We start from the raw sequence: 15,801 nt of genomic DNA, 5'->3' as shown, positions 1-15,801 counted from the left end.
TAAACTTATACTGACACTTCATTAGTGGGGACACTAATAACACAACCAGAAAAGTCAAATACCTGAAATTGTCCATTATTCTGTAGACACTGTATGACACTAACAGGTAACTTTGATGTCACATGCAGATTCAATTTGTTCCCCTGGAATAGCTGTCACATTCTGTGCAGTGCCACCAGATCCCTTACTCGAATGGGACATTTCTGCAGAAACCTGGCTATAAAAACATCCCTGGAGAGCAAGGCTGCTGCAGGCGGAGCAGGTGTAGGCAGAAGCCCCGCCCGCACGCTGAGTGGCATCTGGGCAGGGGCCCCTCGGTGCAGCCCTCCTCCTCCTCTCCCCAAGGCCCCTTCCATGCCAGGATATGTTAATCCTAGGACCTCTGACAACTTTAAAGTTAGAAATACCTTGAATGCAAGTTGTGTTTTATAATTTATCATGTTCTGAACGTGCATACGGCGTTATCAAGCAACTACTAATACTACACAAAACTGTATTACCTCTGGTATCTGTAGAGCTCTGTGATTCGCAGTCACTACTTTCGACAATCTCTGAATATGTTCATGAAGGACTCTGAAAACCCCAAAAACACATATGTAAATACATATTTCAGAAAAAAAGGCACATAACAAATGTTCTTTTTCAAAACATTTAAAACGTTAAGACTTCTTTCGAGAGACAGATTACAATTACAGTTGAGACGCTTAGCTGTAAGTATTCCCTCTTGTCAAAAGTGTCTCACACTTAGGATCTCCTTAGAAATGCTGAGTGGGCTGAGGGGAGGCAAGGAGAGTAGGGAGTCCTTCCTTCCCAGCCCAGTTCAGCATTCCAAAGGAGAAAGGGGAGGAGCCCTAGCCCAGAAGCCACCCGGACACACTCATTAGTAAAAAGCACAGAGGAAGTAGAGGGATTAAAAGCCAGAAACCAAAGACCACAGAAGCTCAGACAGAGAAGGGACTCTGAGAACACTCAACCTCTCTCCTGTTTCATAGATGAAAATAATCAGGCTTAGACAGGTGAAAGGCTTGCCTGAGGTCACACAAGGGTTAGCAGCAGGGGCTAAACCCAGCCTTCCTGGCTTCTACTGTTTTTTCCGGAGCACTGGTTAACTGTGCACTCTATAAAACCTGAAGACATGCCACGGAGGAGAGGGTACCTAATACTGCTCTTTGCAGGAAATACAGTTTGAATGCCCCTACTCCCATTTATCCCATTCTGGAAGCTAAAAACTGGTCTCCGGAAAGAAAATATGTCCCATTTGGTGAATGAGGCACAGAAGCCGGGGTGTGCCTCTTAATGTTTGTTTATTTTTGAGAGAGAGAGAGACAGAGCGTGAGCGGGGGAGGGGCAGAGAGAGAAGGAGACACAGAATCCAAAGCGCAGTCCAGGTTCCGAGCTGTCAGAACAGAGCCCGACGTGGGGCTCGAACCCACGAACCGTGAGATGACCCGAGCTGAAGTCGGATGCTCAACTGACTGAGCCCCCCAGGCGCCCCATGGGGTGTGCCTCTTAGACTATGAAGAGCGGGAGAGGCAGGCTAGAACAACCCTAACCCATTCACAGAAGAGTGAGTGCTCTCAAACATACATGTAAGACCTTAGCATTTCTGTGAAAGAAAGCTTCTATTAACCACTCATGACTCATCCTGAGGTCCTATCACATGGACCCCTTGAGAGTCACTGGCACAGTAAGCTGGTGTTACTGCTGGGGACAGAGTAGCCACCTCAACATGCCTGGGGCAGAAACAGGGTTGTGAAGCAGTGTTCAAGAAAATGCAAGAGAGGGAAAATGAAAATGAGAAATCACCCATAGTCTCATTACCCCAAATATAACCACTGTTACCACTCCAGGTTTCTTTTTTTTTTTTTTTTCCCCCAGGATAAATTTTTTTTAGGATTACTTTTTAAAACCAGCTTTATCGAGACATGACTCATACATCATAGATTTCCAGATATTTTTTGATATTCAAACATACAGCTTTTCATTCTTAATAAATAAATAATGAGCATACAGAAGTCAAGCCCTGCTTGATGCTGGGACAAAGTGGTAACTAACAGCGTTATGTTCCTGCTCTCACGGAGACGACAATCCAGTGGAGGAGAGAAGCGTTCACCAGATGACCACACACAGCAGGGATCACTAAGGGGGTGATTCTGCACCTCCCCTCTTCCCGAGGGACATCTGGCAATGTCTGGAGACATTCTGGTTCTTACAACTGGTGGGGAACTACCAGCATCTCCTGTGTACAGACCAGAGATGCTGCCAAACATCCTGCAAGGCACACAGCAGCCTCCCACACCAAGGAGTTACCTGGCCCCACGTGCCAGTAGTGCCAGGCCGAGGAACTGTGACTCTACCAGATGTGAAACCCCAACAGTGGCAAGTGCTAAAGAAAGGTACGCAGGTCCGAGAGAGCCCTGCCAGGGACTCACCCTGGTCAGAAAGGTCAGAAGAGTGGTGCTGCAGTCAAGATGTGAAGGATAAGGAAGAGCAGGAAGAGGAAAGAAGGGGAGAACAGCTAAGGCAGAATAGCAGCAGGGCCTTCCAGGAAGGCCATACCGATTGATATGCCCTCCGGCCCAATTCCCCACTCCCTGAAAACAGAGTGCTATCCTTCTTTCTCCCTTGTCACTCAGATGGGGGAAAACGATAGCACGCACTGCCTTTACTGGCATCACTAAGTCTCATGCACAGCTTGTGTAAAACACGGGACTGGCTGATGTACCCCTATGTGGTCAACACAGGTGCGGTAAACATGGGAGTGCTCACTGGTCACGAAGTATGTCCCCATCCTGGTTAGGGTAGAAAGCAAGCTTGAAAATCCGATTCATCACACTTCGTTCAATGGCCAGCTGAGCATCCTGAAGCTGCTCCTCACTCGCGTTCTGCCATATGACGTCCTGGGCCATTGCACCATAAAGGAACTGCAGAAAATCCTCTACCTGAGCAGTTTTATCATCAGCTGCTGTGAGTTTCTGAAAGTCTCCAATGCAAAATAATAATTTTTTATAATATACTATCTGAATAATCTTAAAAAGGAAATTACAGAAATCATTTTAATCACTAGCTCTGCAGATATTATGTTCTTAAAGCCAAAAGTGTATATGGATATGGCTTCTTTTAGGAGAATGTGGTCAGATCATTAAAATCAGAAGATAGGTAAGAGATATGCAAAAGTTTAAAAGCAAGGGGTTTGTCATAAAAATGACATACTTTGAAAAAAAAAAAGGTTTTTTGACTTTAAGAAAAAAAATAAAAATTTAAAAACGATATAAAAATGACATACTTTCACTAATGTATAGACTTACTGAATCTCTACACTGTACACCTAAAACTAATAGAACACCATATATATATTATTATAGTGGAATTTAAAAAATTAAAAAGTTAAAAGCTTTTTAAAAATGATATGCTTTATTTTTAAATGTGAGAAAAACATACACAGGATCCAAAACTCTAACCAATTTTCCCAATTTTGTATAAACTACAGATATTCGATCCAGGATAAAAATGGAATGTATTGGTTGGACATTAAGGTTTAATTAAGAATCCATAAAACACGTGGGAATTTAAGGGACTACTTGTAGACATGCAGATACTCAAATCAGCAAAACAAAAATTTCCAAATCTCCCCACGAATCCATGGCTGAAGAGATGCTTCAACTAAAGGTCTTTAGTTACCTTGAATGAATTCCCTGATCTTCTTTTCTTTGCTCTCAAGCAGCAACCTTACACAGACGGTGGTAAAGTATCGATTGGCCACCTCTTTGTCCCGCAAGACCCTTTGCAGTAGCCTTTCCAGGTGAGCCTGCGTGGTCTGCAGTCCTTGCCGACAGCGAGTGAGATAAGCAATATAGGGGGCCCTTTTCCTAAAAGGAAATATGCTTTGCAGGACATCACATACGTACAGTGCACACTTTTTTGGAGACTAAGAGTCTTAATTTTTTCTCTCATAGACTTTGGTTTTACCATTTAGCCACGTCAGGCTACAGACAACTGTCTTGAGGACTAATAATGCTGCCTGCTTAAGAAACAGAACCATTGTGCGTATTTGTGAAGAATAACGTCTACTGGGCTGAACACTTAGCTACCCAACTCACTAAATGTTGCTAAGTCCCTTGGCATCGTTGGTCTATTTTATCTTGGCCCACAGTCTCCATGTTGGTAGGATAGGACCTCATACTTCACAGGAAATTGATAGCTATAGAAGACTAAAATAATTACAAAATATAGGTTAATACACCACTAGACCATTAAACGTATCATCAATTATTTGCTTATAGTCTAATTGTAACAATCACTAAAGTGCCCATTCCCTAAGCCCAGGGGCCTCTTCATTTCCCAAGGATCTCTATTACATTCTTCTCCTGAACTGTTAGCAAAGGGCTAGCAGCAGACAGAGGGCAGCAATTTTTAGGCCTACTCCTTCCCTACTCCAGGAAATAGTTTTTCCTATCACCCCGAAAAAAAGGAGAAGGATATCCTAGCTATTCTGGCCTCACCTCTGCTAGCACGGCTTCTGTGCAAAGCTGAAGGAAACTGAATTTCTCTGTTAGTCAGAACTGCTCATTTACAACTACACTTCCAGATAAATATCCAAACGTGTTCGTCATCCGGGTAAACACAGCCAAGCACATTGCAGTAAGCCCAGATTCACTTGTGAAATAAAAAAAGACACGTGGAGCTGAAAATAGGCTGACAAGTGAAGCAAGCTGGGCAATTACCTGTAGTCCTCGGCAATAGAGGCCAGCAGTTTCCTACAAGTTCTGTTATCAAAGCGGCACACACAGCGCATAGTTTCTTGAAGTTGAGCCATTAAGTTCTTATCTTGTAAGTTAATTGCTTCAGCTATTTGAACTTTTAGGAAGCAAACAATTTCATTGTCTAAACAAACAAACAAAAGAATTCTGTTATTGTTGAGAATTTCCATTGTATACCATCCCTCAGCCTTTGGGATATCCCATTCTGCTCTACCATGGATCAGCAGAACTAAACCATATGGAATTGTTACACAGCTTAAATACAGTGGAATACAGGCGGTTTCATATGATCCAACCTATAAATACAGGAAAAACTTACCTTCTGGGTCTGTGTGGTCTGGTAGACCATTCCTTGTTGAATGGGTTAGCACTGGGAAAGCAACGGAATCCGCAGAGCAAAGAGCAAGTCTCAGTTTCTTTTTTGCATCTCTGAAGAATGAACCAAAAGTGCATTAATTTCTTTATCCAGAGATGGTCATATTTTATGAACACTCACTATGCAAACTAATATGCTACCTCAGGACTCAGATGTTTCGAGCAGAAATAAATAAATAATTAATTTTTAATTTACTGACAGCTCACTTAAAGGAACAGGCTTTACTTGTTACCCGAGGAGCAAGGCTATATAAAAATGCTCTGGGCAAAGACTATTCTGTAAAGTCACCAGAATCAAACAAATCCTTTTGGACCCTGTAACATAAACCAAATCCCACAATGGCCACTGGGAGGAGAATGAGAAAGCGCCATGATGCCAGGGTCAGGAGGGACCACAAAAGTCACCAGAACCATCTCACCATCCAAACTAAGGACACTGTCCACCAGGTCTCCTGAGAAAGGTTGATCTTGACACAAGACAAGCTCACCACTCGACAAGAAGCCCTTTCTATCACTCTACTGCTTGAAATTGCGGCTCACCCTACCACCCACTTGGTCTCCCCCAGCATTTCCCACGTGGGCAGAGAGCTTGGGGTCTGCAAAAGCACTGCCACTTGTTTCATTTAAAGGACGTATGTGGTCCCTGTGAGCACACGAGGTGGATGTTTCTTCACTCCTGAATTACAGTGTTTGATGTATGGAATCCAAAGTGAAGCAAGGTTTTCTCAGGAAACTGCATTTCATTCATTCTCTCTGCTTTATACATTTTTTTTTTTTTTTTTTTTGGTTTGGTTTTTTTCTCTTAAGAGAGAGAGCACAAACGAGGGAGAAGGCCAGAGGGATAATCTTGAGCAGGCTCCACACTCAGCACAGAGCCTGATGTGGGGTTCGATCCCACAACCATGGGATCAGGACCTGAGCCGAAATCAAGATTCAGATGTCAACTGAACGAGCCACCCAGACGACTCCCCTGCTTTATACATTTACTAGATGGCTCAATGAATCCTGACTTGCAGTGACAGCAGTGCTGATGGAAAGTCCAAACCCACAAATTCGCAATCCTCTCAAAGAAATACCTGTACGAAAAAGCGGAGTCCTGAGGGTGGGCCGCTTGGCTCGCGGAGTCCGGGAGATCATCAGCCGACATGTTCTGCAGTGTTTCCTCACGAGGAGAGTCCTGTGCACTCTCACCATCACCCATGACCTCTACACAAACCCACCCCCAGAGAGGATAAGCAGGTTAACCTGGGGGTCTAGCACTAGTACGTGTTCAGAGCAACTCAACAATAAATTTGCACTGTGCTTTTCAGCCGGAGTGCTTGGAGAAAGAAGGAAAAGCATTCATTTAAACAAGCTGATAGCAATGACAATAAATCAAGGGAGCAGTTGTTGAGAAGTGAATGATTTTTACTTCCTGTACCAATCTTAACTCAAAACAACAAACGTCTGTGACTAAACAGATAATGCTCTAATCAGATTCACTGAACCACAGAACCAAGAGGAGCCTCAAAAATCATTCTACATAAAACCCTCTTTTATAGACATGGGGTCTTGCCCAATCAGAAAGCGGCTTGCTGTAAAGCCCTGGGCTAGCTGGCTGCTGAGGTGAACCACGCGCCCTAGTAAGGAGGCTGGGAGACCTGAGCGCCCTTCCCACTGCCCAAGAATGAGCTGGGACGAACTCACAAATGCAGCCAGGACCGATCTGTGGTTCCCGCAGCGGTTTTTATGTTTCTAATTAACCAATTTAGAGAATATGTTCATGTACAAAATCAAAAGGAATAAAAATTCATTAGTATAATAAAGATCCTGTCCTTACATAGAGCAAATATGTTTACTAGGAGATAATTTCAAATGCTTCAGGAAAAAATACATGGAGAGAAGGTGGCAAAATGTTAACACCTGATAAAGGTAGAGGGAATATGGACCTCCACTGTACTATTCTTTCAAATCTTTTGTTACTTATTTTTTCAAAATAGTAAGTATGGGAAGTTCTCCTCTACTCCGGCTTCCCACTGTGCTCCCTATGAATTTCCCTTGAGTCAGCTCACATTACAGGTTTGTCAGATTCTTCCAGAGACACTGTGCACATACAAGCCTAAACACATGTGCACACAATTTATGCTTTTATATACTTTTCCTCTCCTCTTCATCATGGGGATTATACCATATTTTTCTGAACACTATTCAAAGTAGCTATTAAAAAGCTACTTTTTATTCAGATCACTTTTTTCACTGTGATACCAAAGTTAGTACAGTTGACCCTTGAACAACACAGGTTTGAAATGCATGGGTCCACATATATATGGATTTGTTTTCCTTATTTTTTTTTAATTTTATTTTTAAGCAATGTCTACACCCAAAGCGGGGGCTCAAACTCACAACCCCAAGATCAAGAGTCATAGGCTCTTCCGACTGAGCCAGTCAGGCACCCCTACATGGATTTTTTTCAATAAATACATACGGTACTGTGACTGTATTTCCTTAACAATGATTTCCTTAACAACACTGTCTTTCCTCTAGTTTACTTTACGGTAAGAATACAGTGTATTAAACGTGTAACATAGATATGTGTTAACTATTTGTTACTGTTAAGGTTTCCAGTCAACAGCAGGCTATTAGCAGTTAAGTTTTGGGGGAGTCAAAAGTCACATATAAATTTTTAACTATGCAGGAGGTTGGTGCCCCTACCCCCTTTCCCACCCGCCACCCCCACACTGTTTAGGGTTAACTATATTCAAATCTTTATCATGATTATCACCTGTACTTTCATAGTTTGCCATTGCTCCTTCACTGGGGCTGGTTCGTTTAATGGCATTCCTGTATTTGTCCAGAATATCCTCAGCGACCTGAGCTTGTGCACTGAGTCTAGGGCTGGGATCATCTGCAGGGGAAAGGAGAGTGAGAGAATTAGCTTCCCTTGGTTTGCACCAACTCTGATGTTAGTATGATACCAGTAGCATAATCCCAAAGACGGATTAGGAGGTGAGACTTAAAAAGAGCACATATCTCAATGTTAAGAGGCACCATGCAGCTGCCTGCTCGTCCCATTTCTAGGTCTGAGAGCCTTGCCAAAGCACGCAATTGGGAGGATTAGCTCCACTTTCTCATCATCGCCAAAATTCTGCATGATGGTGTTAAGAAATTCAGTGCAGACTAAATGGATGATGGGTTTCTAAAGTGCTTATAACTCAAGTCACTGTTATTAGCAATGCATGCTAACAGAACTTCCAACAATGCATTGTTATAGGCAGATTCATTTATTCAGACATCTCCATGCTGAAGGGTAAAAAAAAGTATCAAATTTAGAATTAATCCCTTTTAAATAAAAAAAAAAAAATGCCTTCTTCCATTCTTGCTGTATGACTTTCTCTCTCTACACATTTCAAACCTTTAGATATTAATATTCCGTCTCACTAAATCTGACCACGACAGTGAAGCTGCTGGAAGAGAGCACTTTTGTGAATCTAGCCACTGCTGGAGAGTGCTGGAAATGTACCCAGGGTACAGGGAGAAAAAGCTTATCACAATCACAGATGTAGCACTGTTTACTTTCAGGACCATTATCCTGTCAGCAAAATCAGCACACTGAAATGTGTTCCTGGAGCCTAAGGTGGCAGAGTCATTAATTAACAGTCATCAAAGCAAAGAGCTGCTACAGATCTATGGGACAAAATAAAGTTCTATAGTGAAATGCAAACTCCTGAGATAGATCCAGACCAAGCAGGTAACCACAAATGTCCATATTCTGGTAGAATCCCATTTTTCAAGAAGTCTAACAACACATAAAAAATCACTAGATTATATATGTGGGTGCGTAATAGCAGCTAATAATAATAGCAGCTAACATTTCTTGAGCACTTACCACATGCCAGAAACTGTGCTAAGCACCTTTTACGAACAATCTCAATCATCACAACAACCCTACAGGGAGGTACTTTTATCACCTTCACTCTCTAGAGGAGGAAATCAGGTATAGAAAGGTTAAGCAGTATATGCTCATGGGCTCTTCCGTTTCCATGGAAAATAAAATTTAGTATCCATGTCTCTGTATAATTGCAGTAAATTACAGAAAAAGAGGATTTCCAAAGTAATTGAATCTTCCTGCTGTAATGGTATTTGAATTCATGAGAAAAGAGTTCTAATAAAATCTGATCTTCAAAATGTAAACTGATAAAACATCTATCATTACAAAATCTTTCTTTGGAAGGGGAGTACCTTTTTGCTATTGGTTTTGAGTGCTGTTGAGGGCTCTGAAAAAGGGAATAAAATTTGGCTAATCGTATAGCCATAATGTCACTTATAACCTCTAATTCTATGCCATTCTTAAGAATTTTTTTCCAGGAAGGGGTACCTGGGTGGCTCAGTAGGTTAAGCATCTGACTTGACCTCAGCTCAGGTCATCATCTCACAGTTGGTGGGATCGAGCCCCACACTGGGCTTGGTGCAGACAGTACAGAGCCTGCTTGGGATTCTCTCTCTTCCTCTCTCTCTCAAATAAACATTAGCAATTAAAAAAAAAAAGAATTTTATCCCAGGAAAATAATGGAAATAAACAAAAAATGCTGTATATACGAAGCTGTGAGCATTATTTTCACAGTAAAAAACTGGATACCATTTAAGTATCCAAAAGTAAGAGAACATTCAGGAGGCCATAAAATGATATGACAGATTATCTGTGAGTCACTACAAATTATTAAAAACCAACCATGTCTAGTAGAAACTGGAGAGGGTTTATGAAATCACATTTGGTGAAAGAAGGATGCAAAGTTACACACATAATCTGATTCCGTCATGAAAAAGCCACATACAAATATGGAAAGACTGGGAAACAACACGGGGAAAAAAAAAAAAAAAAGAACAGTTAGGGTGACTGGATTATGGACAGACTGTTAAGAAATATCCTTTCATAACATTTAAAAATTGTTTTAACGATAATTTTCAACAGGTAACTAATTAGAACTGGGTAGAAATATTTCTACATTAGTAGGGAATCTAAGTTGCTTGAATCAAATACAAAGAAAATGAAGTATCTTATGGAAAAAAAACTTACCCTACTTAGCTTCTAGATTAGGCACCAAGAACCAAGAAATATGTTTGCCCAAAGACACAAGTAAAAAATAACTTATAACTTCTCCAATGACTGATTCGACATTTTAAAAACAGATTTCATTATAAGAATTTCCCTCCATAAATGCTGGTGGTGTTCTAATACTAGGAACATGGACAGGAAACAAATGTTTCCAATTCTTCTCAATCAGACTGTAATTCCTGAAGAAGACGGGACATGTGATTTGACTTAATAACTACAACACTCAGCACAGTGCCTGGCACGAGTCAGATGTTCAGAAAGTATTTGCTGATTGAATAAGAGAGGCTTGCTGGCTCTCGCACAGAACCATGGCCTGGAAGCCCAGCGCCTGCTCTCCAAAGCCCTTCATTCCCACAAAGTCACCTCACCAGACGGTATGCTAGACCATGGAAATACATCCAATTAGAAGGAGCCAGATATTAGAATAACATGCATTAAAATGGGATTCTACCTGTACTATACTGAGCTCTCTGAGGAGGATGTTCTTTGGAAACCTATGCCATTTTTTAATAAAAATCTTCATTTTAACTTAGTGGGATAACATAATTGAAAATCAAGGTAAGAAAAAAAGGAGGTGAGAAATTAATTTCCCTCTAGATGCTCGACAGTCCTTGGAAACAGTACAAAGCTATCAGACTCAAGCTTGGGTCATTAACACTCTCCTCAAACTCATTCCTTTTAGGGTGCTCATTCATAATATGCCAAACAGAAAGCTGCAAAAATACAAATGCTGAATAAAGTAAAACCCAACCCCTCCTAGGTGTCTTTTCCTTGGGCCAGACAGCAATGTTAAAAGGATTCAAGCTGTAAAAAACTGGCAAAGTTCATAAATTTATGATATTGTTTGAACATTTTATCACACAAAAAGGAAATGATTAGGTCAAGCAGAATTTCCCTATGATCCCGAATAATCAAGAACTATAGATGGAAATAAATTTAGAATTCTCTGATCAACATTAGCGAAAACTATACAATCAACGTTCCAAAGATGTGGCATGCATCGCACTAGAACCATCACCACACTCTCCTAAAAGGCACTGCGTGTCATCATCCCACTGACATGTCGAGTTGTAGGGAATGCCTAGAGGCCCAGGATCAGGAGCCTCCTCATAAACAGAAGTTATGATAATGAGGATGATGATGGTGGTGGCGGTCTGCAGGAAGAGCACACTGAGATTCACTGTGGCCACCAACTGGATACCACAGAGCTATGAAGAACATACTCCCCACTGTACACACACAAACACATTCTTCTAGAAAGGCAACGCTTATGGCACCCAAGAAAAAGTGTTATGAAATATGTGCTCTGGGAATGAAGGAGCCAGGAAGTCCATGGTCTACAAACCTGTGAGTGTTGAGAATCTGTCAGGCCCCAGATCATCTTTGTCTTTTTCTTGTTTTTCTTTCTTTCTAAATGGTATAGGAGCTGGAAATTAAATAAAGTCAGTAGTGTGACATATAACATACTGCACTACTCGGAAGACAGCAGTCATTTTGGAGTATTAACTGGTGTGCCAACATTTCTAAGTGAAAGGAAGGTGAAAAGTTTAAAAGCTAAGAAATCCCGAGTGTCAACTGATCATCGTTCTTAAGATAGCATTGAAGGTTCTTACAGAAGCTTGCAGAATCTGCTTTGGGGTCATCTGCCACAGGAAGAATGATTTAATTCGGATCTATTGGGACTAAATCAAAACCACTGCCTCTTAACCTCTGCTCAAAAACAACACACTCAAAGCTCTCAGTCTCATTCTCTCCTCATCAAGTGGGCTTGAGTGCGGCGTGAAAGCAGTGTTCCTCAGCTCCTGAGTGCCACAGTGCCGAGAAGAGGCCTTCAGAAGAAGTCCCTAGCTTTAATCCTGGACGATCTCTCCTTGCAGGAAGAGACGCTTTTGTCAACTCAATTCTCAATATCTACTGGTACAATGCCAGGCTATTCACAAGGAAAAAAAAAAAAAGAGAAAGCAAATAAAACGATTTTATACAACTGCCTTCCAAAATACTCACTAATATTCAGGATATAAACATTCTCAACGAACATAACCATAAAAAGCTTAAGTTATTCCAGGAATGTAAAGGATAAATTTTCAATGTTTTATTACCAATAGCACCCCTTTTTCCTGCAATAATTATTAGCAATACATATGTCAAAAGTCCTATCTTTAACTTCAACAATATATGATATTTAAACAACCGTCACCTGCCTGACTTCCATGTATGAAACCACTACCACTTCATGCAATGAACAAGAACTATCATTTCTAAAGGTCTGTCTTAGCATTCACCTGAGTGAAACCATTTTCTATACCCTCAAAACAGCTAGAAACTTAGGCCCAGCAAGCCTCACAGAGAAGTTGACATACTGGCTCTCTGGAAGAGATTTGGGGGCTTTGCTTCTTGTTGCTAATATAATTCTAATATTTTATAAAATTACCTTTAGGCATGGCAGAAACAAAACGTTTTCTCCACCAAGGTCTGTTCCTGTCTGATTTCTCATCATCGCTATCTTTGCGTTCTTCAGTCTGTAGAAAAAGTTTGATGCTTTATTTGGAGTTGGACAGCAGGATAAATTACTATGAAAAGGATTTCAGTTTGTCTGTGAAATACAAAAACCACTCTTGTTTGTCTTAAAAGCAAACTGTTCTTATCGCTTCTGAAATATGGAAGTACACCTTTTAAGCACCAGACTATGATCTGCTTGAGGGCAGGCACTATCTCATTACTGTTAATAAACTGAAACCTTAATACAGAGCCTAGCATACAGCAGGCACTCAATAAATACTTAGGGAAGGTGTAAGCGTAATGCAAATAAAGTCTAGAGAGGTAGCAGAGACGACAGCAGCAGTAGTACTAATAAAACTGAGTATGCGCTGCGTGACAAATATTGAGTATAAGGATATATATAGTCCCACTTAAACCTCACAGTCACCTTAGGAGATAAATACTACTATTAAACTTTTTATAGATGAGAAATAAGGGGCTAAAAAAGGTTATCTCCCCATCTTCCCTAAAGTTACATAGTCTGCCTGTGGCATAGCTGGGACTCAAACCCAGATCCAACCAACTTCAGAGTTCTTGTTTTGATCACCAATTATAATGAGTTATTAAGATCACATGTCAAAGAGCAGAAACTGTAATTCCTTTACTGGCCTATCATGTGGCCTCAGACAAATCATTTACTTTCTCAACTCAGAAGGAAACTGTAAGGTTTAAATGAAATTAAATAAAAAATTGCTTGCAGAAAAGTTGAAAGTGTCACAAAAATGCATAACATATTACTACAAAAGCAAAACAGTACAGGTTTCCCATGGACCACAGTTGTGAACAAACTAGATGGACAGATCACCCTTAATCATGACTACTGTCTGTCCTTCCTCTTAGATTTATATATGCCATGTTAATTTCAGATAACAAGACAGCCAGGCAGAACACTAAAGCTGACCACAATCAGCACAATTCTTTGATATGGCCTGTGTCCCATACCTCTCCTCTTGAGGAGTCCTTACTCGGGGATGAAGATGATGAATGAGGTGCAGCCACCAAAGAAGTAGCACCAATGGCTGCAGCTGGAGGGAGTTCTCGTTCTTCGTTCCCTGGACGTCGGTTCCAGCTGGGATCGCTCATAGGTCGCCGGACAGATGAGACTATATCAGAGCTCCTGCTGCGAACTAATCTTTCAGGGTATGAATGCCTTTGCTTGAATGCTTCCATCTCAGCTGGAGTTAAAACATGGGAACCAAAATTTGGCAACCTGGCCTCGTTTCCTCCCACAGCTCCTTCCAGGATTGGGGGATCTGGTGGTGGATGCGATGGCCTGGCATAGTGAACCTTTGGCCTTACCACAGCAGAAGCCCCTGGAACAAGAGGAAAAAAAGTTTGCAACTGAGACAGAACTAGGCATTTTAATGCCAAAAAAGGCATTAACAAAGGATTTTGGCTCTGTTCTCCTACCCAGGGTAAGAGTCAAAAAGCTCATTTGACTAGTTTACCTTCATGTGAAGACAGTGGATCAAACATGGCAAGTAGAGACTCTGACTGAGAAGGAGGAGAGGTCAGCTGGTGGGCACCTAAAACAAACAGGCAAACTGTAAGAAATCAGAACTCATCACTCAGTAAGAGTTCCTACACAGTGAAAAAGGTTCTAGCATTCTTCCAAGGTTTTCCTTTTCTGATCAATAAAACTTGAGGGGCATATCAGGAAAAAAAAAGAATGTGGGGTGCCTGGGTGGTTTGGTCAGTTAAGCATCCAACTCTGGATTTCAGATGGTCATGATCTCATGGTTCGGGAGTTCGAGCCCCCTTCGGGCTCTGCCCTGACAGGGAGGAGCCTGCTTGGGATTCTCTCTCTGCCCCTCCCTTGTTTGCTTGGTCCTCTTTACTCTCTCTCAAAATAAATAAATAAATAAACATAGAAAGAAAGAAAGAAAGAAAGAAAGAAAGAAAGAAAGAAAGAAAGAAAAGAAAGGAAGGAAAAGAAAGAGAAAGAAAGAAAGAAAAGAAGGAAGGAAGAAAGGAAGGAAGGAAGGAAGGAAAAGAAAGAGAAAGAAAGAAGGAAAGAAAAGAAGAAAGAAAGAAAGAAAGAAAGAAAGAAAGAAAGAAAGAAAGAAAAGGAAGGGAGGGAGGGAGGGAGGGAGGGAGAAAACAAGGCACCTGGGTGGCTCAGTTGGTTAAGTATCTGGCTTTTGATTTCAGCTCAGGGCATGGACTTGCAGTTTGTGAGATTGAGCCTCACATTGGGCTCTAAGCTGATAGTGCCGAGCCTGCTTGCGATTCTCTCTCTCTCCCTCTCTGTGACTCTCCCCTGCTCGTGCACACTTTCAAATGGAATAAATAAACATTTAGGGGGCACCTAGGTGGCTCAGTTGGTTAAGCATCCAACTTCAGCTCAGGTCATGATCTCACAGTTTGTGAGTTCAGGCCCCAAATCGGGCTTTGTGCTGACGGCTCAGAGCCTGGAGCCTGCTTCGGACTCTGTGGCTCCTTCTCTCTCTGCCCCTCCCCCGCTTGTGCTCTGTCTCTGTCTCTCAAAAATAAACGTTAAAAAAATTTTTTTTTAATAATAAACAAACAAAAAAAGAACCTAATATATTCTGATTACTTCAAATTCATGGTATGTTTTTATCTACCTACATGGATTTTAATGACATTTAAGTGGTCTAGCATCCTCATGTTGATTACTTTTAATGGCCAAACTGTATTATATTTAATGTAAAGAGTAGAGCCAAAAATGTAAATCACATCAAAATCTTCAGAATGTCACAACTTCCCTGAGTCTCATCTTCCTTCTACCTATAAAAGTAAGGGCAATATTACCTAGAAGGAGTATAAATAGAAAGTTGTAAAATTTGAAATTCTGATATTGTTCTCAGCAAATGACAATTTATAAAAGAACTCATAACAAAAATGAATAATAATACTACATTACACCACAAAACAAACTCGAAGTATTTTCAGCTACAGAGTAAAAATGACTCCTCTAAGCATATGTCTACACAGCCAAAATCAGAAATATTGAAACAGCTAATTAAGTATGTAGAGGCTAAAATTTTTAAATATATAAAAGAAACTATTACTCTA

At 41.0% G+C, this 15,801-nt stretch overlaps 1 protein-coding gene across 6 annotated transcripts in view; it reads right to left on the bottom strand.

The window, feature by feature from the left end:
- The window catches only part of GAPVD1 (GTPase activating protein and VPS9 domains 1), a 72,350-nt gene that overhangs the window by 7,145 nt on the left and 49,404 nt on the right, over positions 1 to 15,801 (bottom strand). For 3 of the 6 annotated variants that reach the window (XM_049628877.1, XM_049628874.1, XM_049628893.1), the window contains 11 exons: positions 14,214 to 14,291; positions 13,708 to 14,078; positions 12,659 to 12,746; positions 11,573 to 11,653; positions 7,897 to 8,019; positions 6,212 to 6,341; positions 5,080 to 5,189; positions 4,725 to 4,884; positions 3,682 to 3,869; positions 2,770 to 2,983; positions 501 to 573 (listed from right to left, as the gene is read on the bottom strand). In XM_049628877.1, coding sequence (XP_049484834.1) covers positions 501 to 573; positions 2,770 to 2,983; positions 3,682 to 3,869; positions 4,725 to 4,884; positions 5,080 to 5,189; positions 6,212 to 6,341; positions 7,897 to 8,019; positions 11,573 to 11,653; positions 12,659 to 12,746; positions 13,708 to 14,078; positions 14,214 to 14,291 — 1,616 coding nt within the window. Of the gene's footprint in view, positions 1 to 500; positions 574 to 2,769; positions 2,984 to 3,681; positions 3,870 to 4,724; positions 4,885 to 5,079; positions 5,190 to 6,211; positions 6,342 to 7,896; positions 8,020 to 11,572; positions 11,654 to 12,658; positions 12,821 to 13,707; positions 14,079 to 14,213; positions 14,292 to 15,801 lie in introns of those variants that run through there. The other 3 variants (XM_049628886.1, XM_049628901.1, XM_049628908.1) reach the window with 2 other exon arrangements.

Source organism: Panthera uncia, chromosome D4, assembly GCF_023721935.1.
Source record: "Panthera uncia isolate 11264 chromosome D4, Puncia_PCG_1.0, whole genome shotgun sequence".
NCBI classification, from domain to species: Eukaryota; Metazoa; Chordata; class Mammalia; order Carnivora; family Felidae; genus Panthera; species Panthera uncia.
The sequence above is the reverse complement of the archived record's forward strand: the minus strand, read 5'-3'. Positions and strand labels throughout refer to the sequence as shown.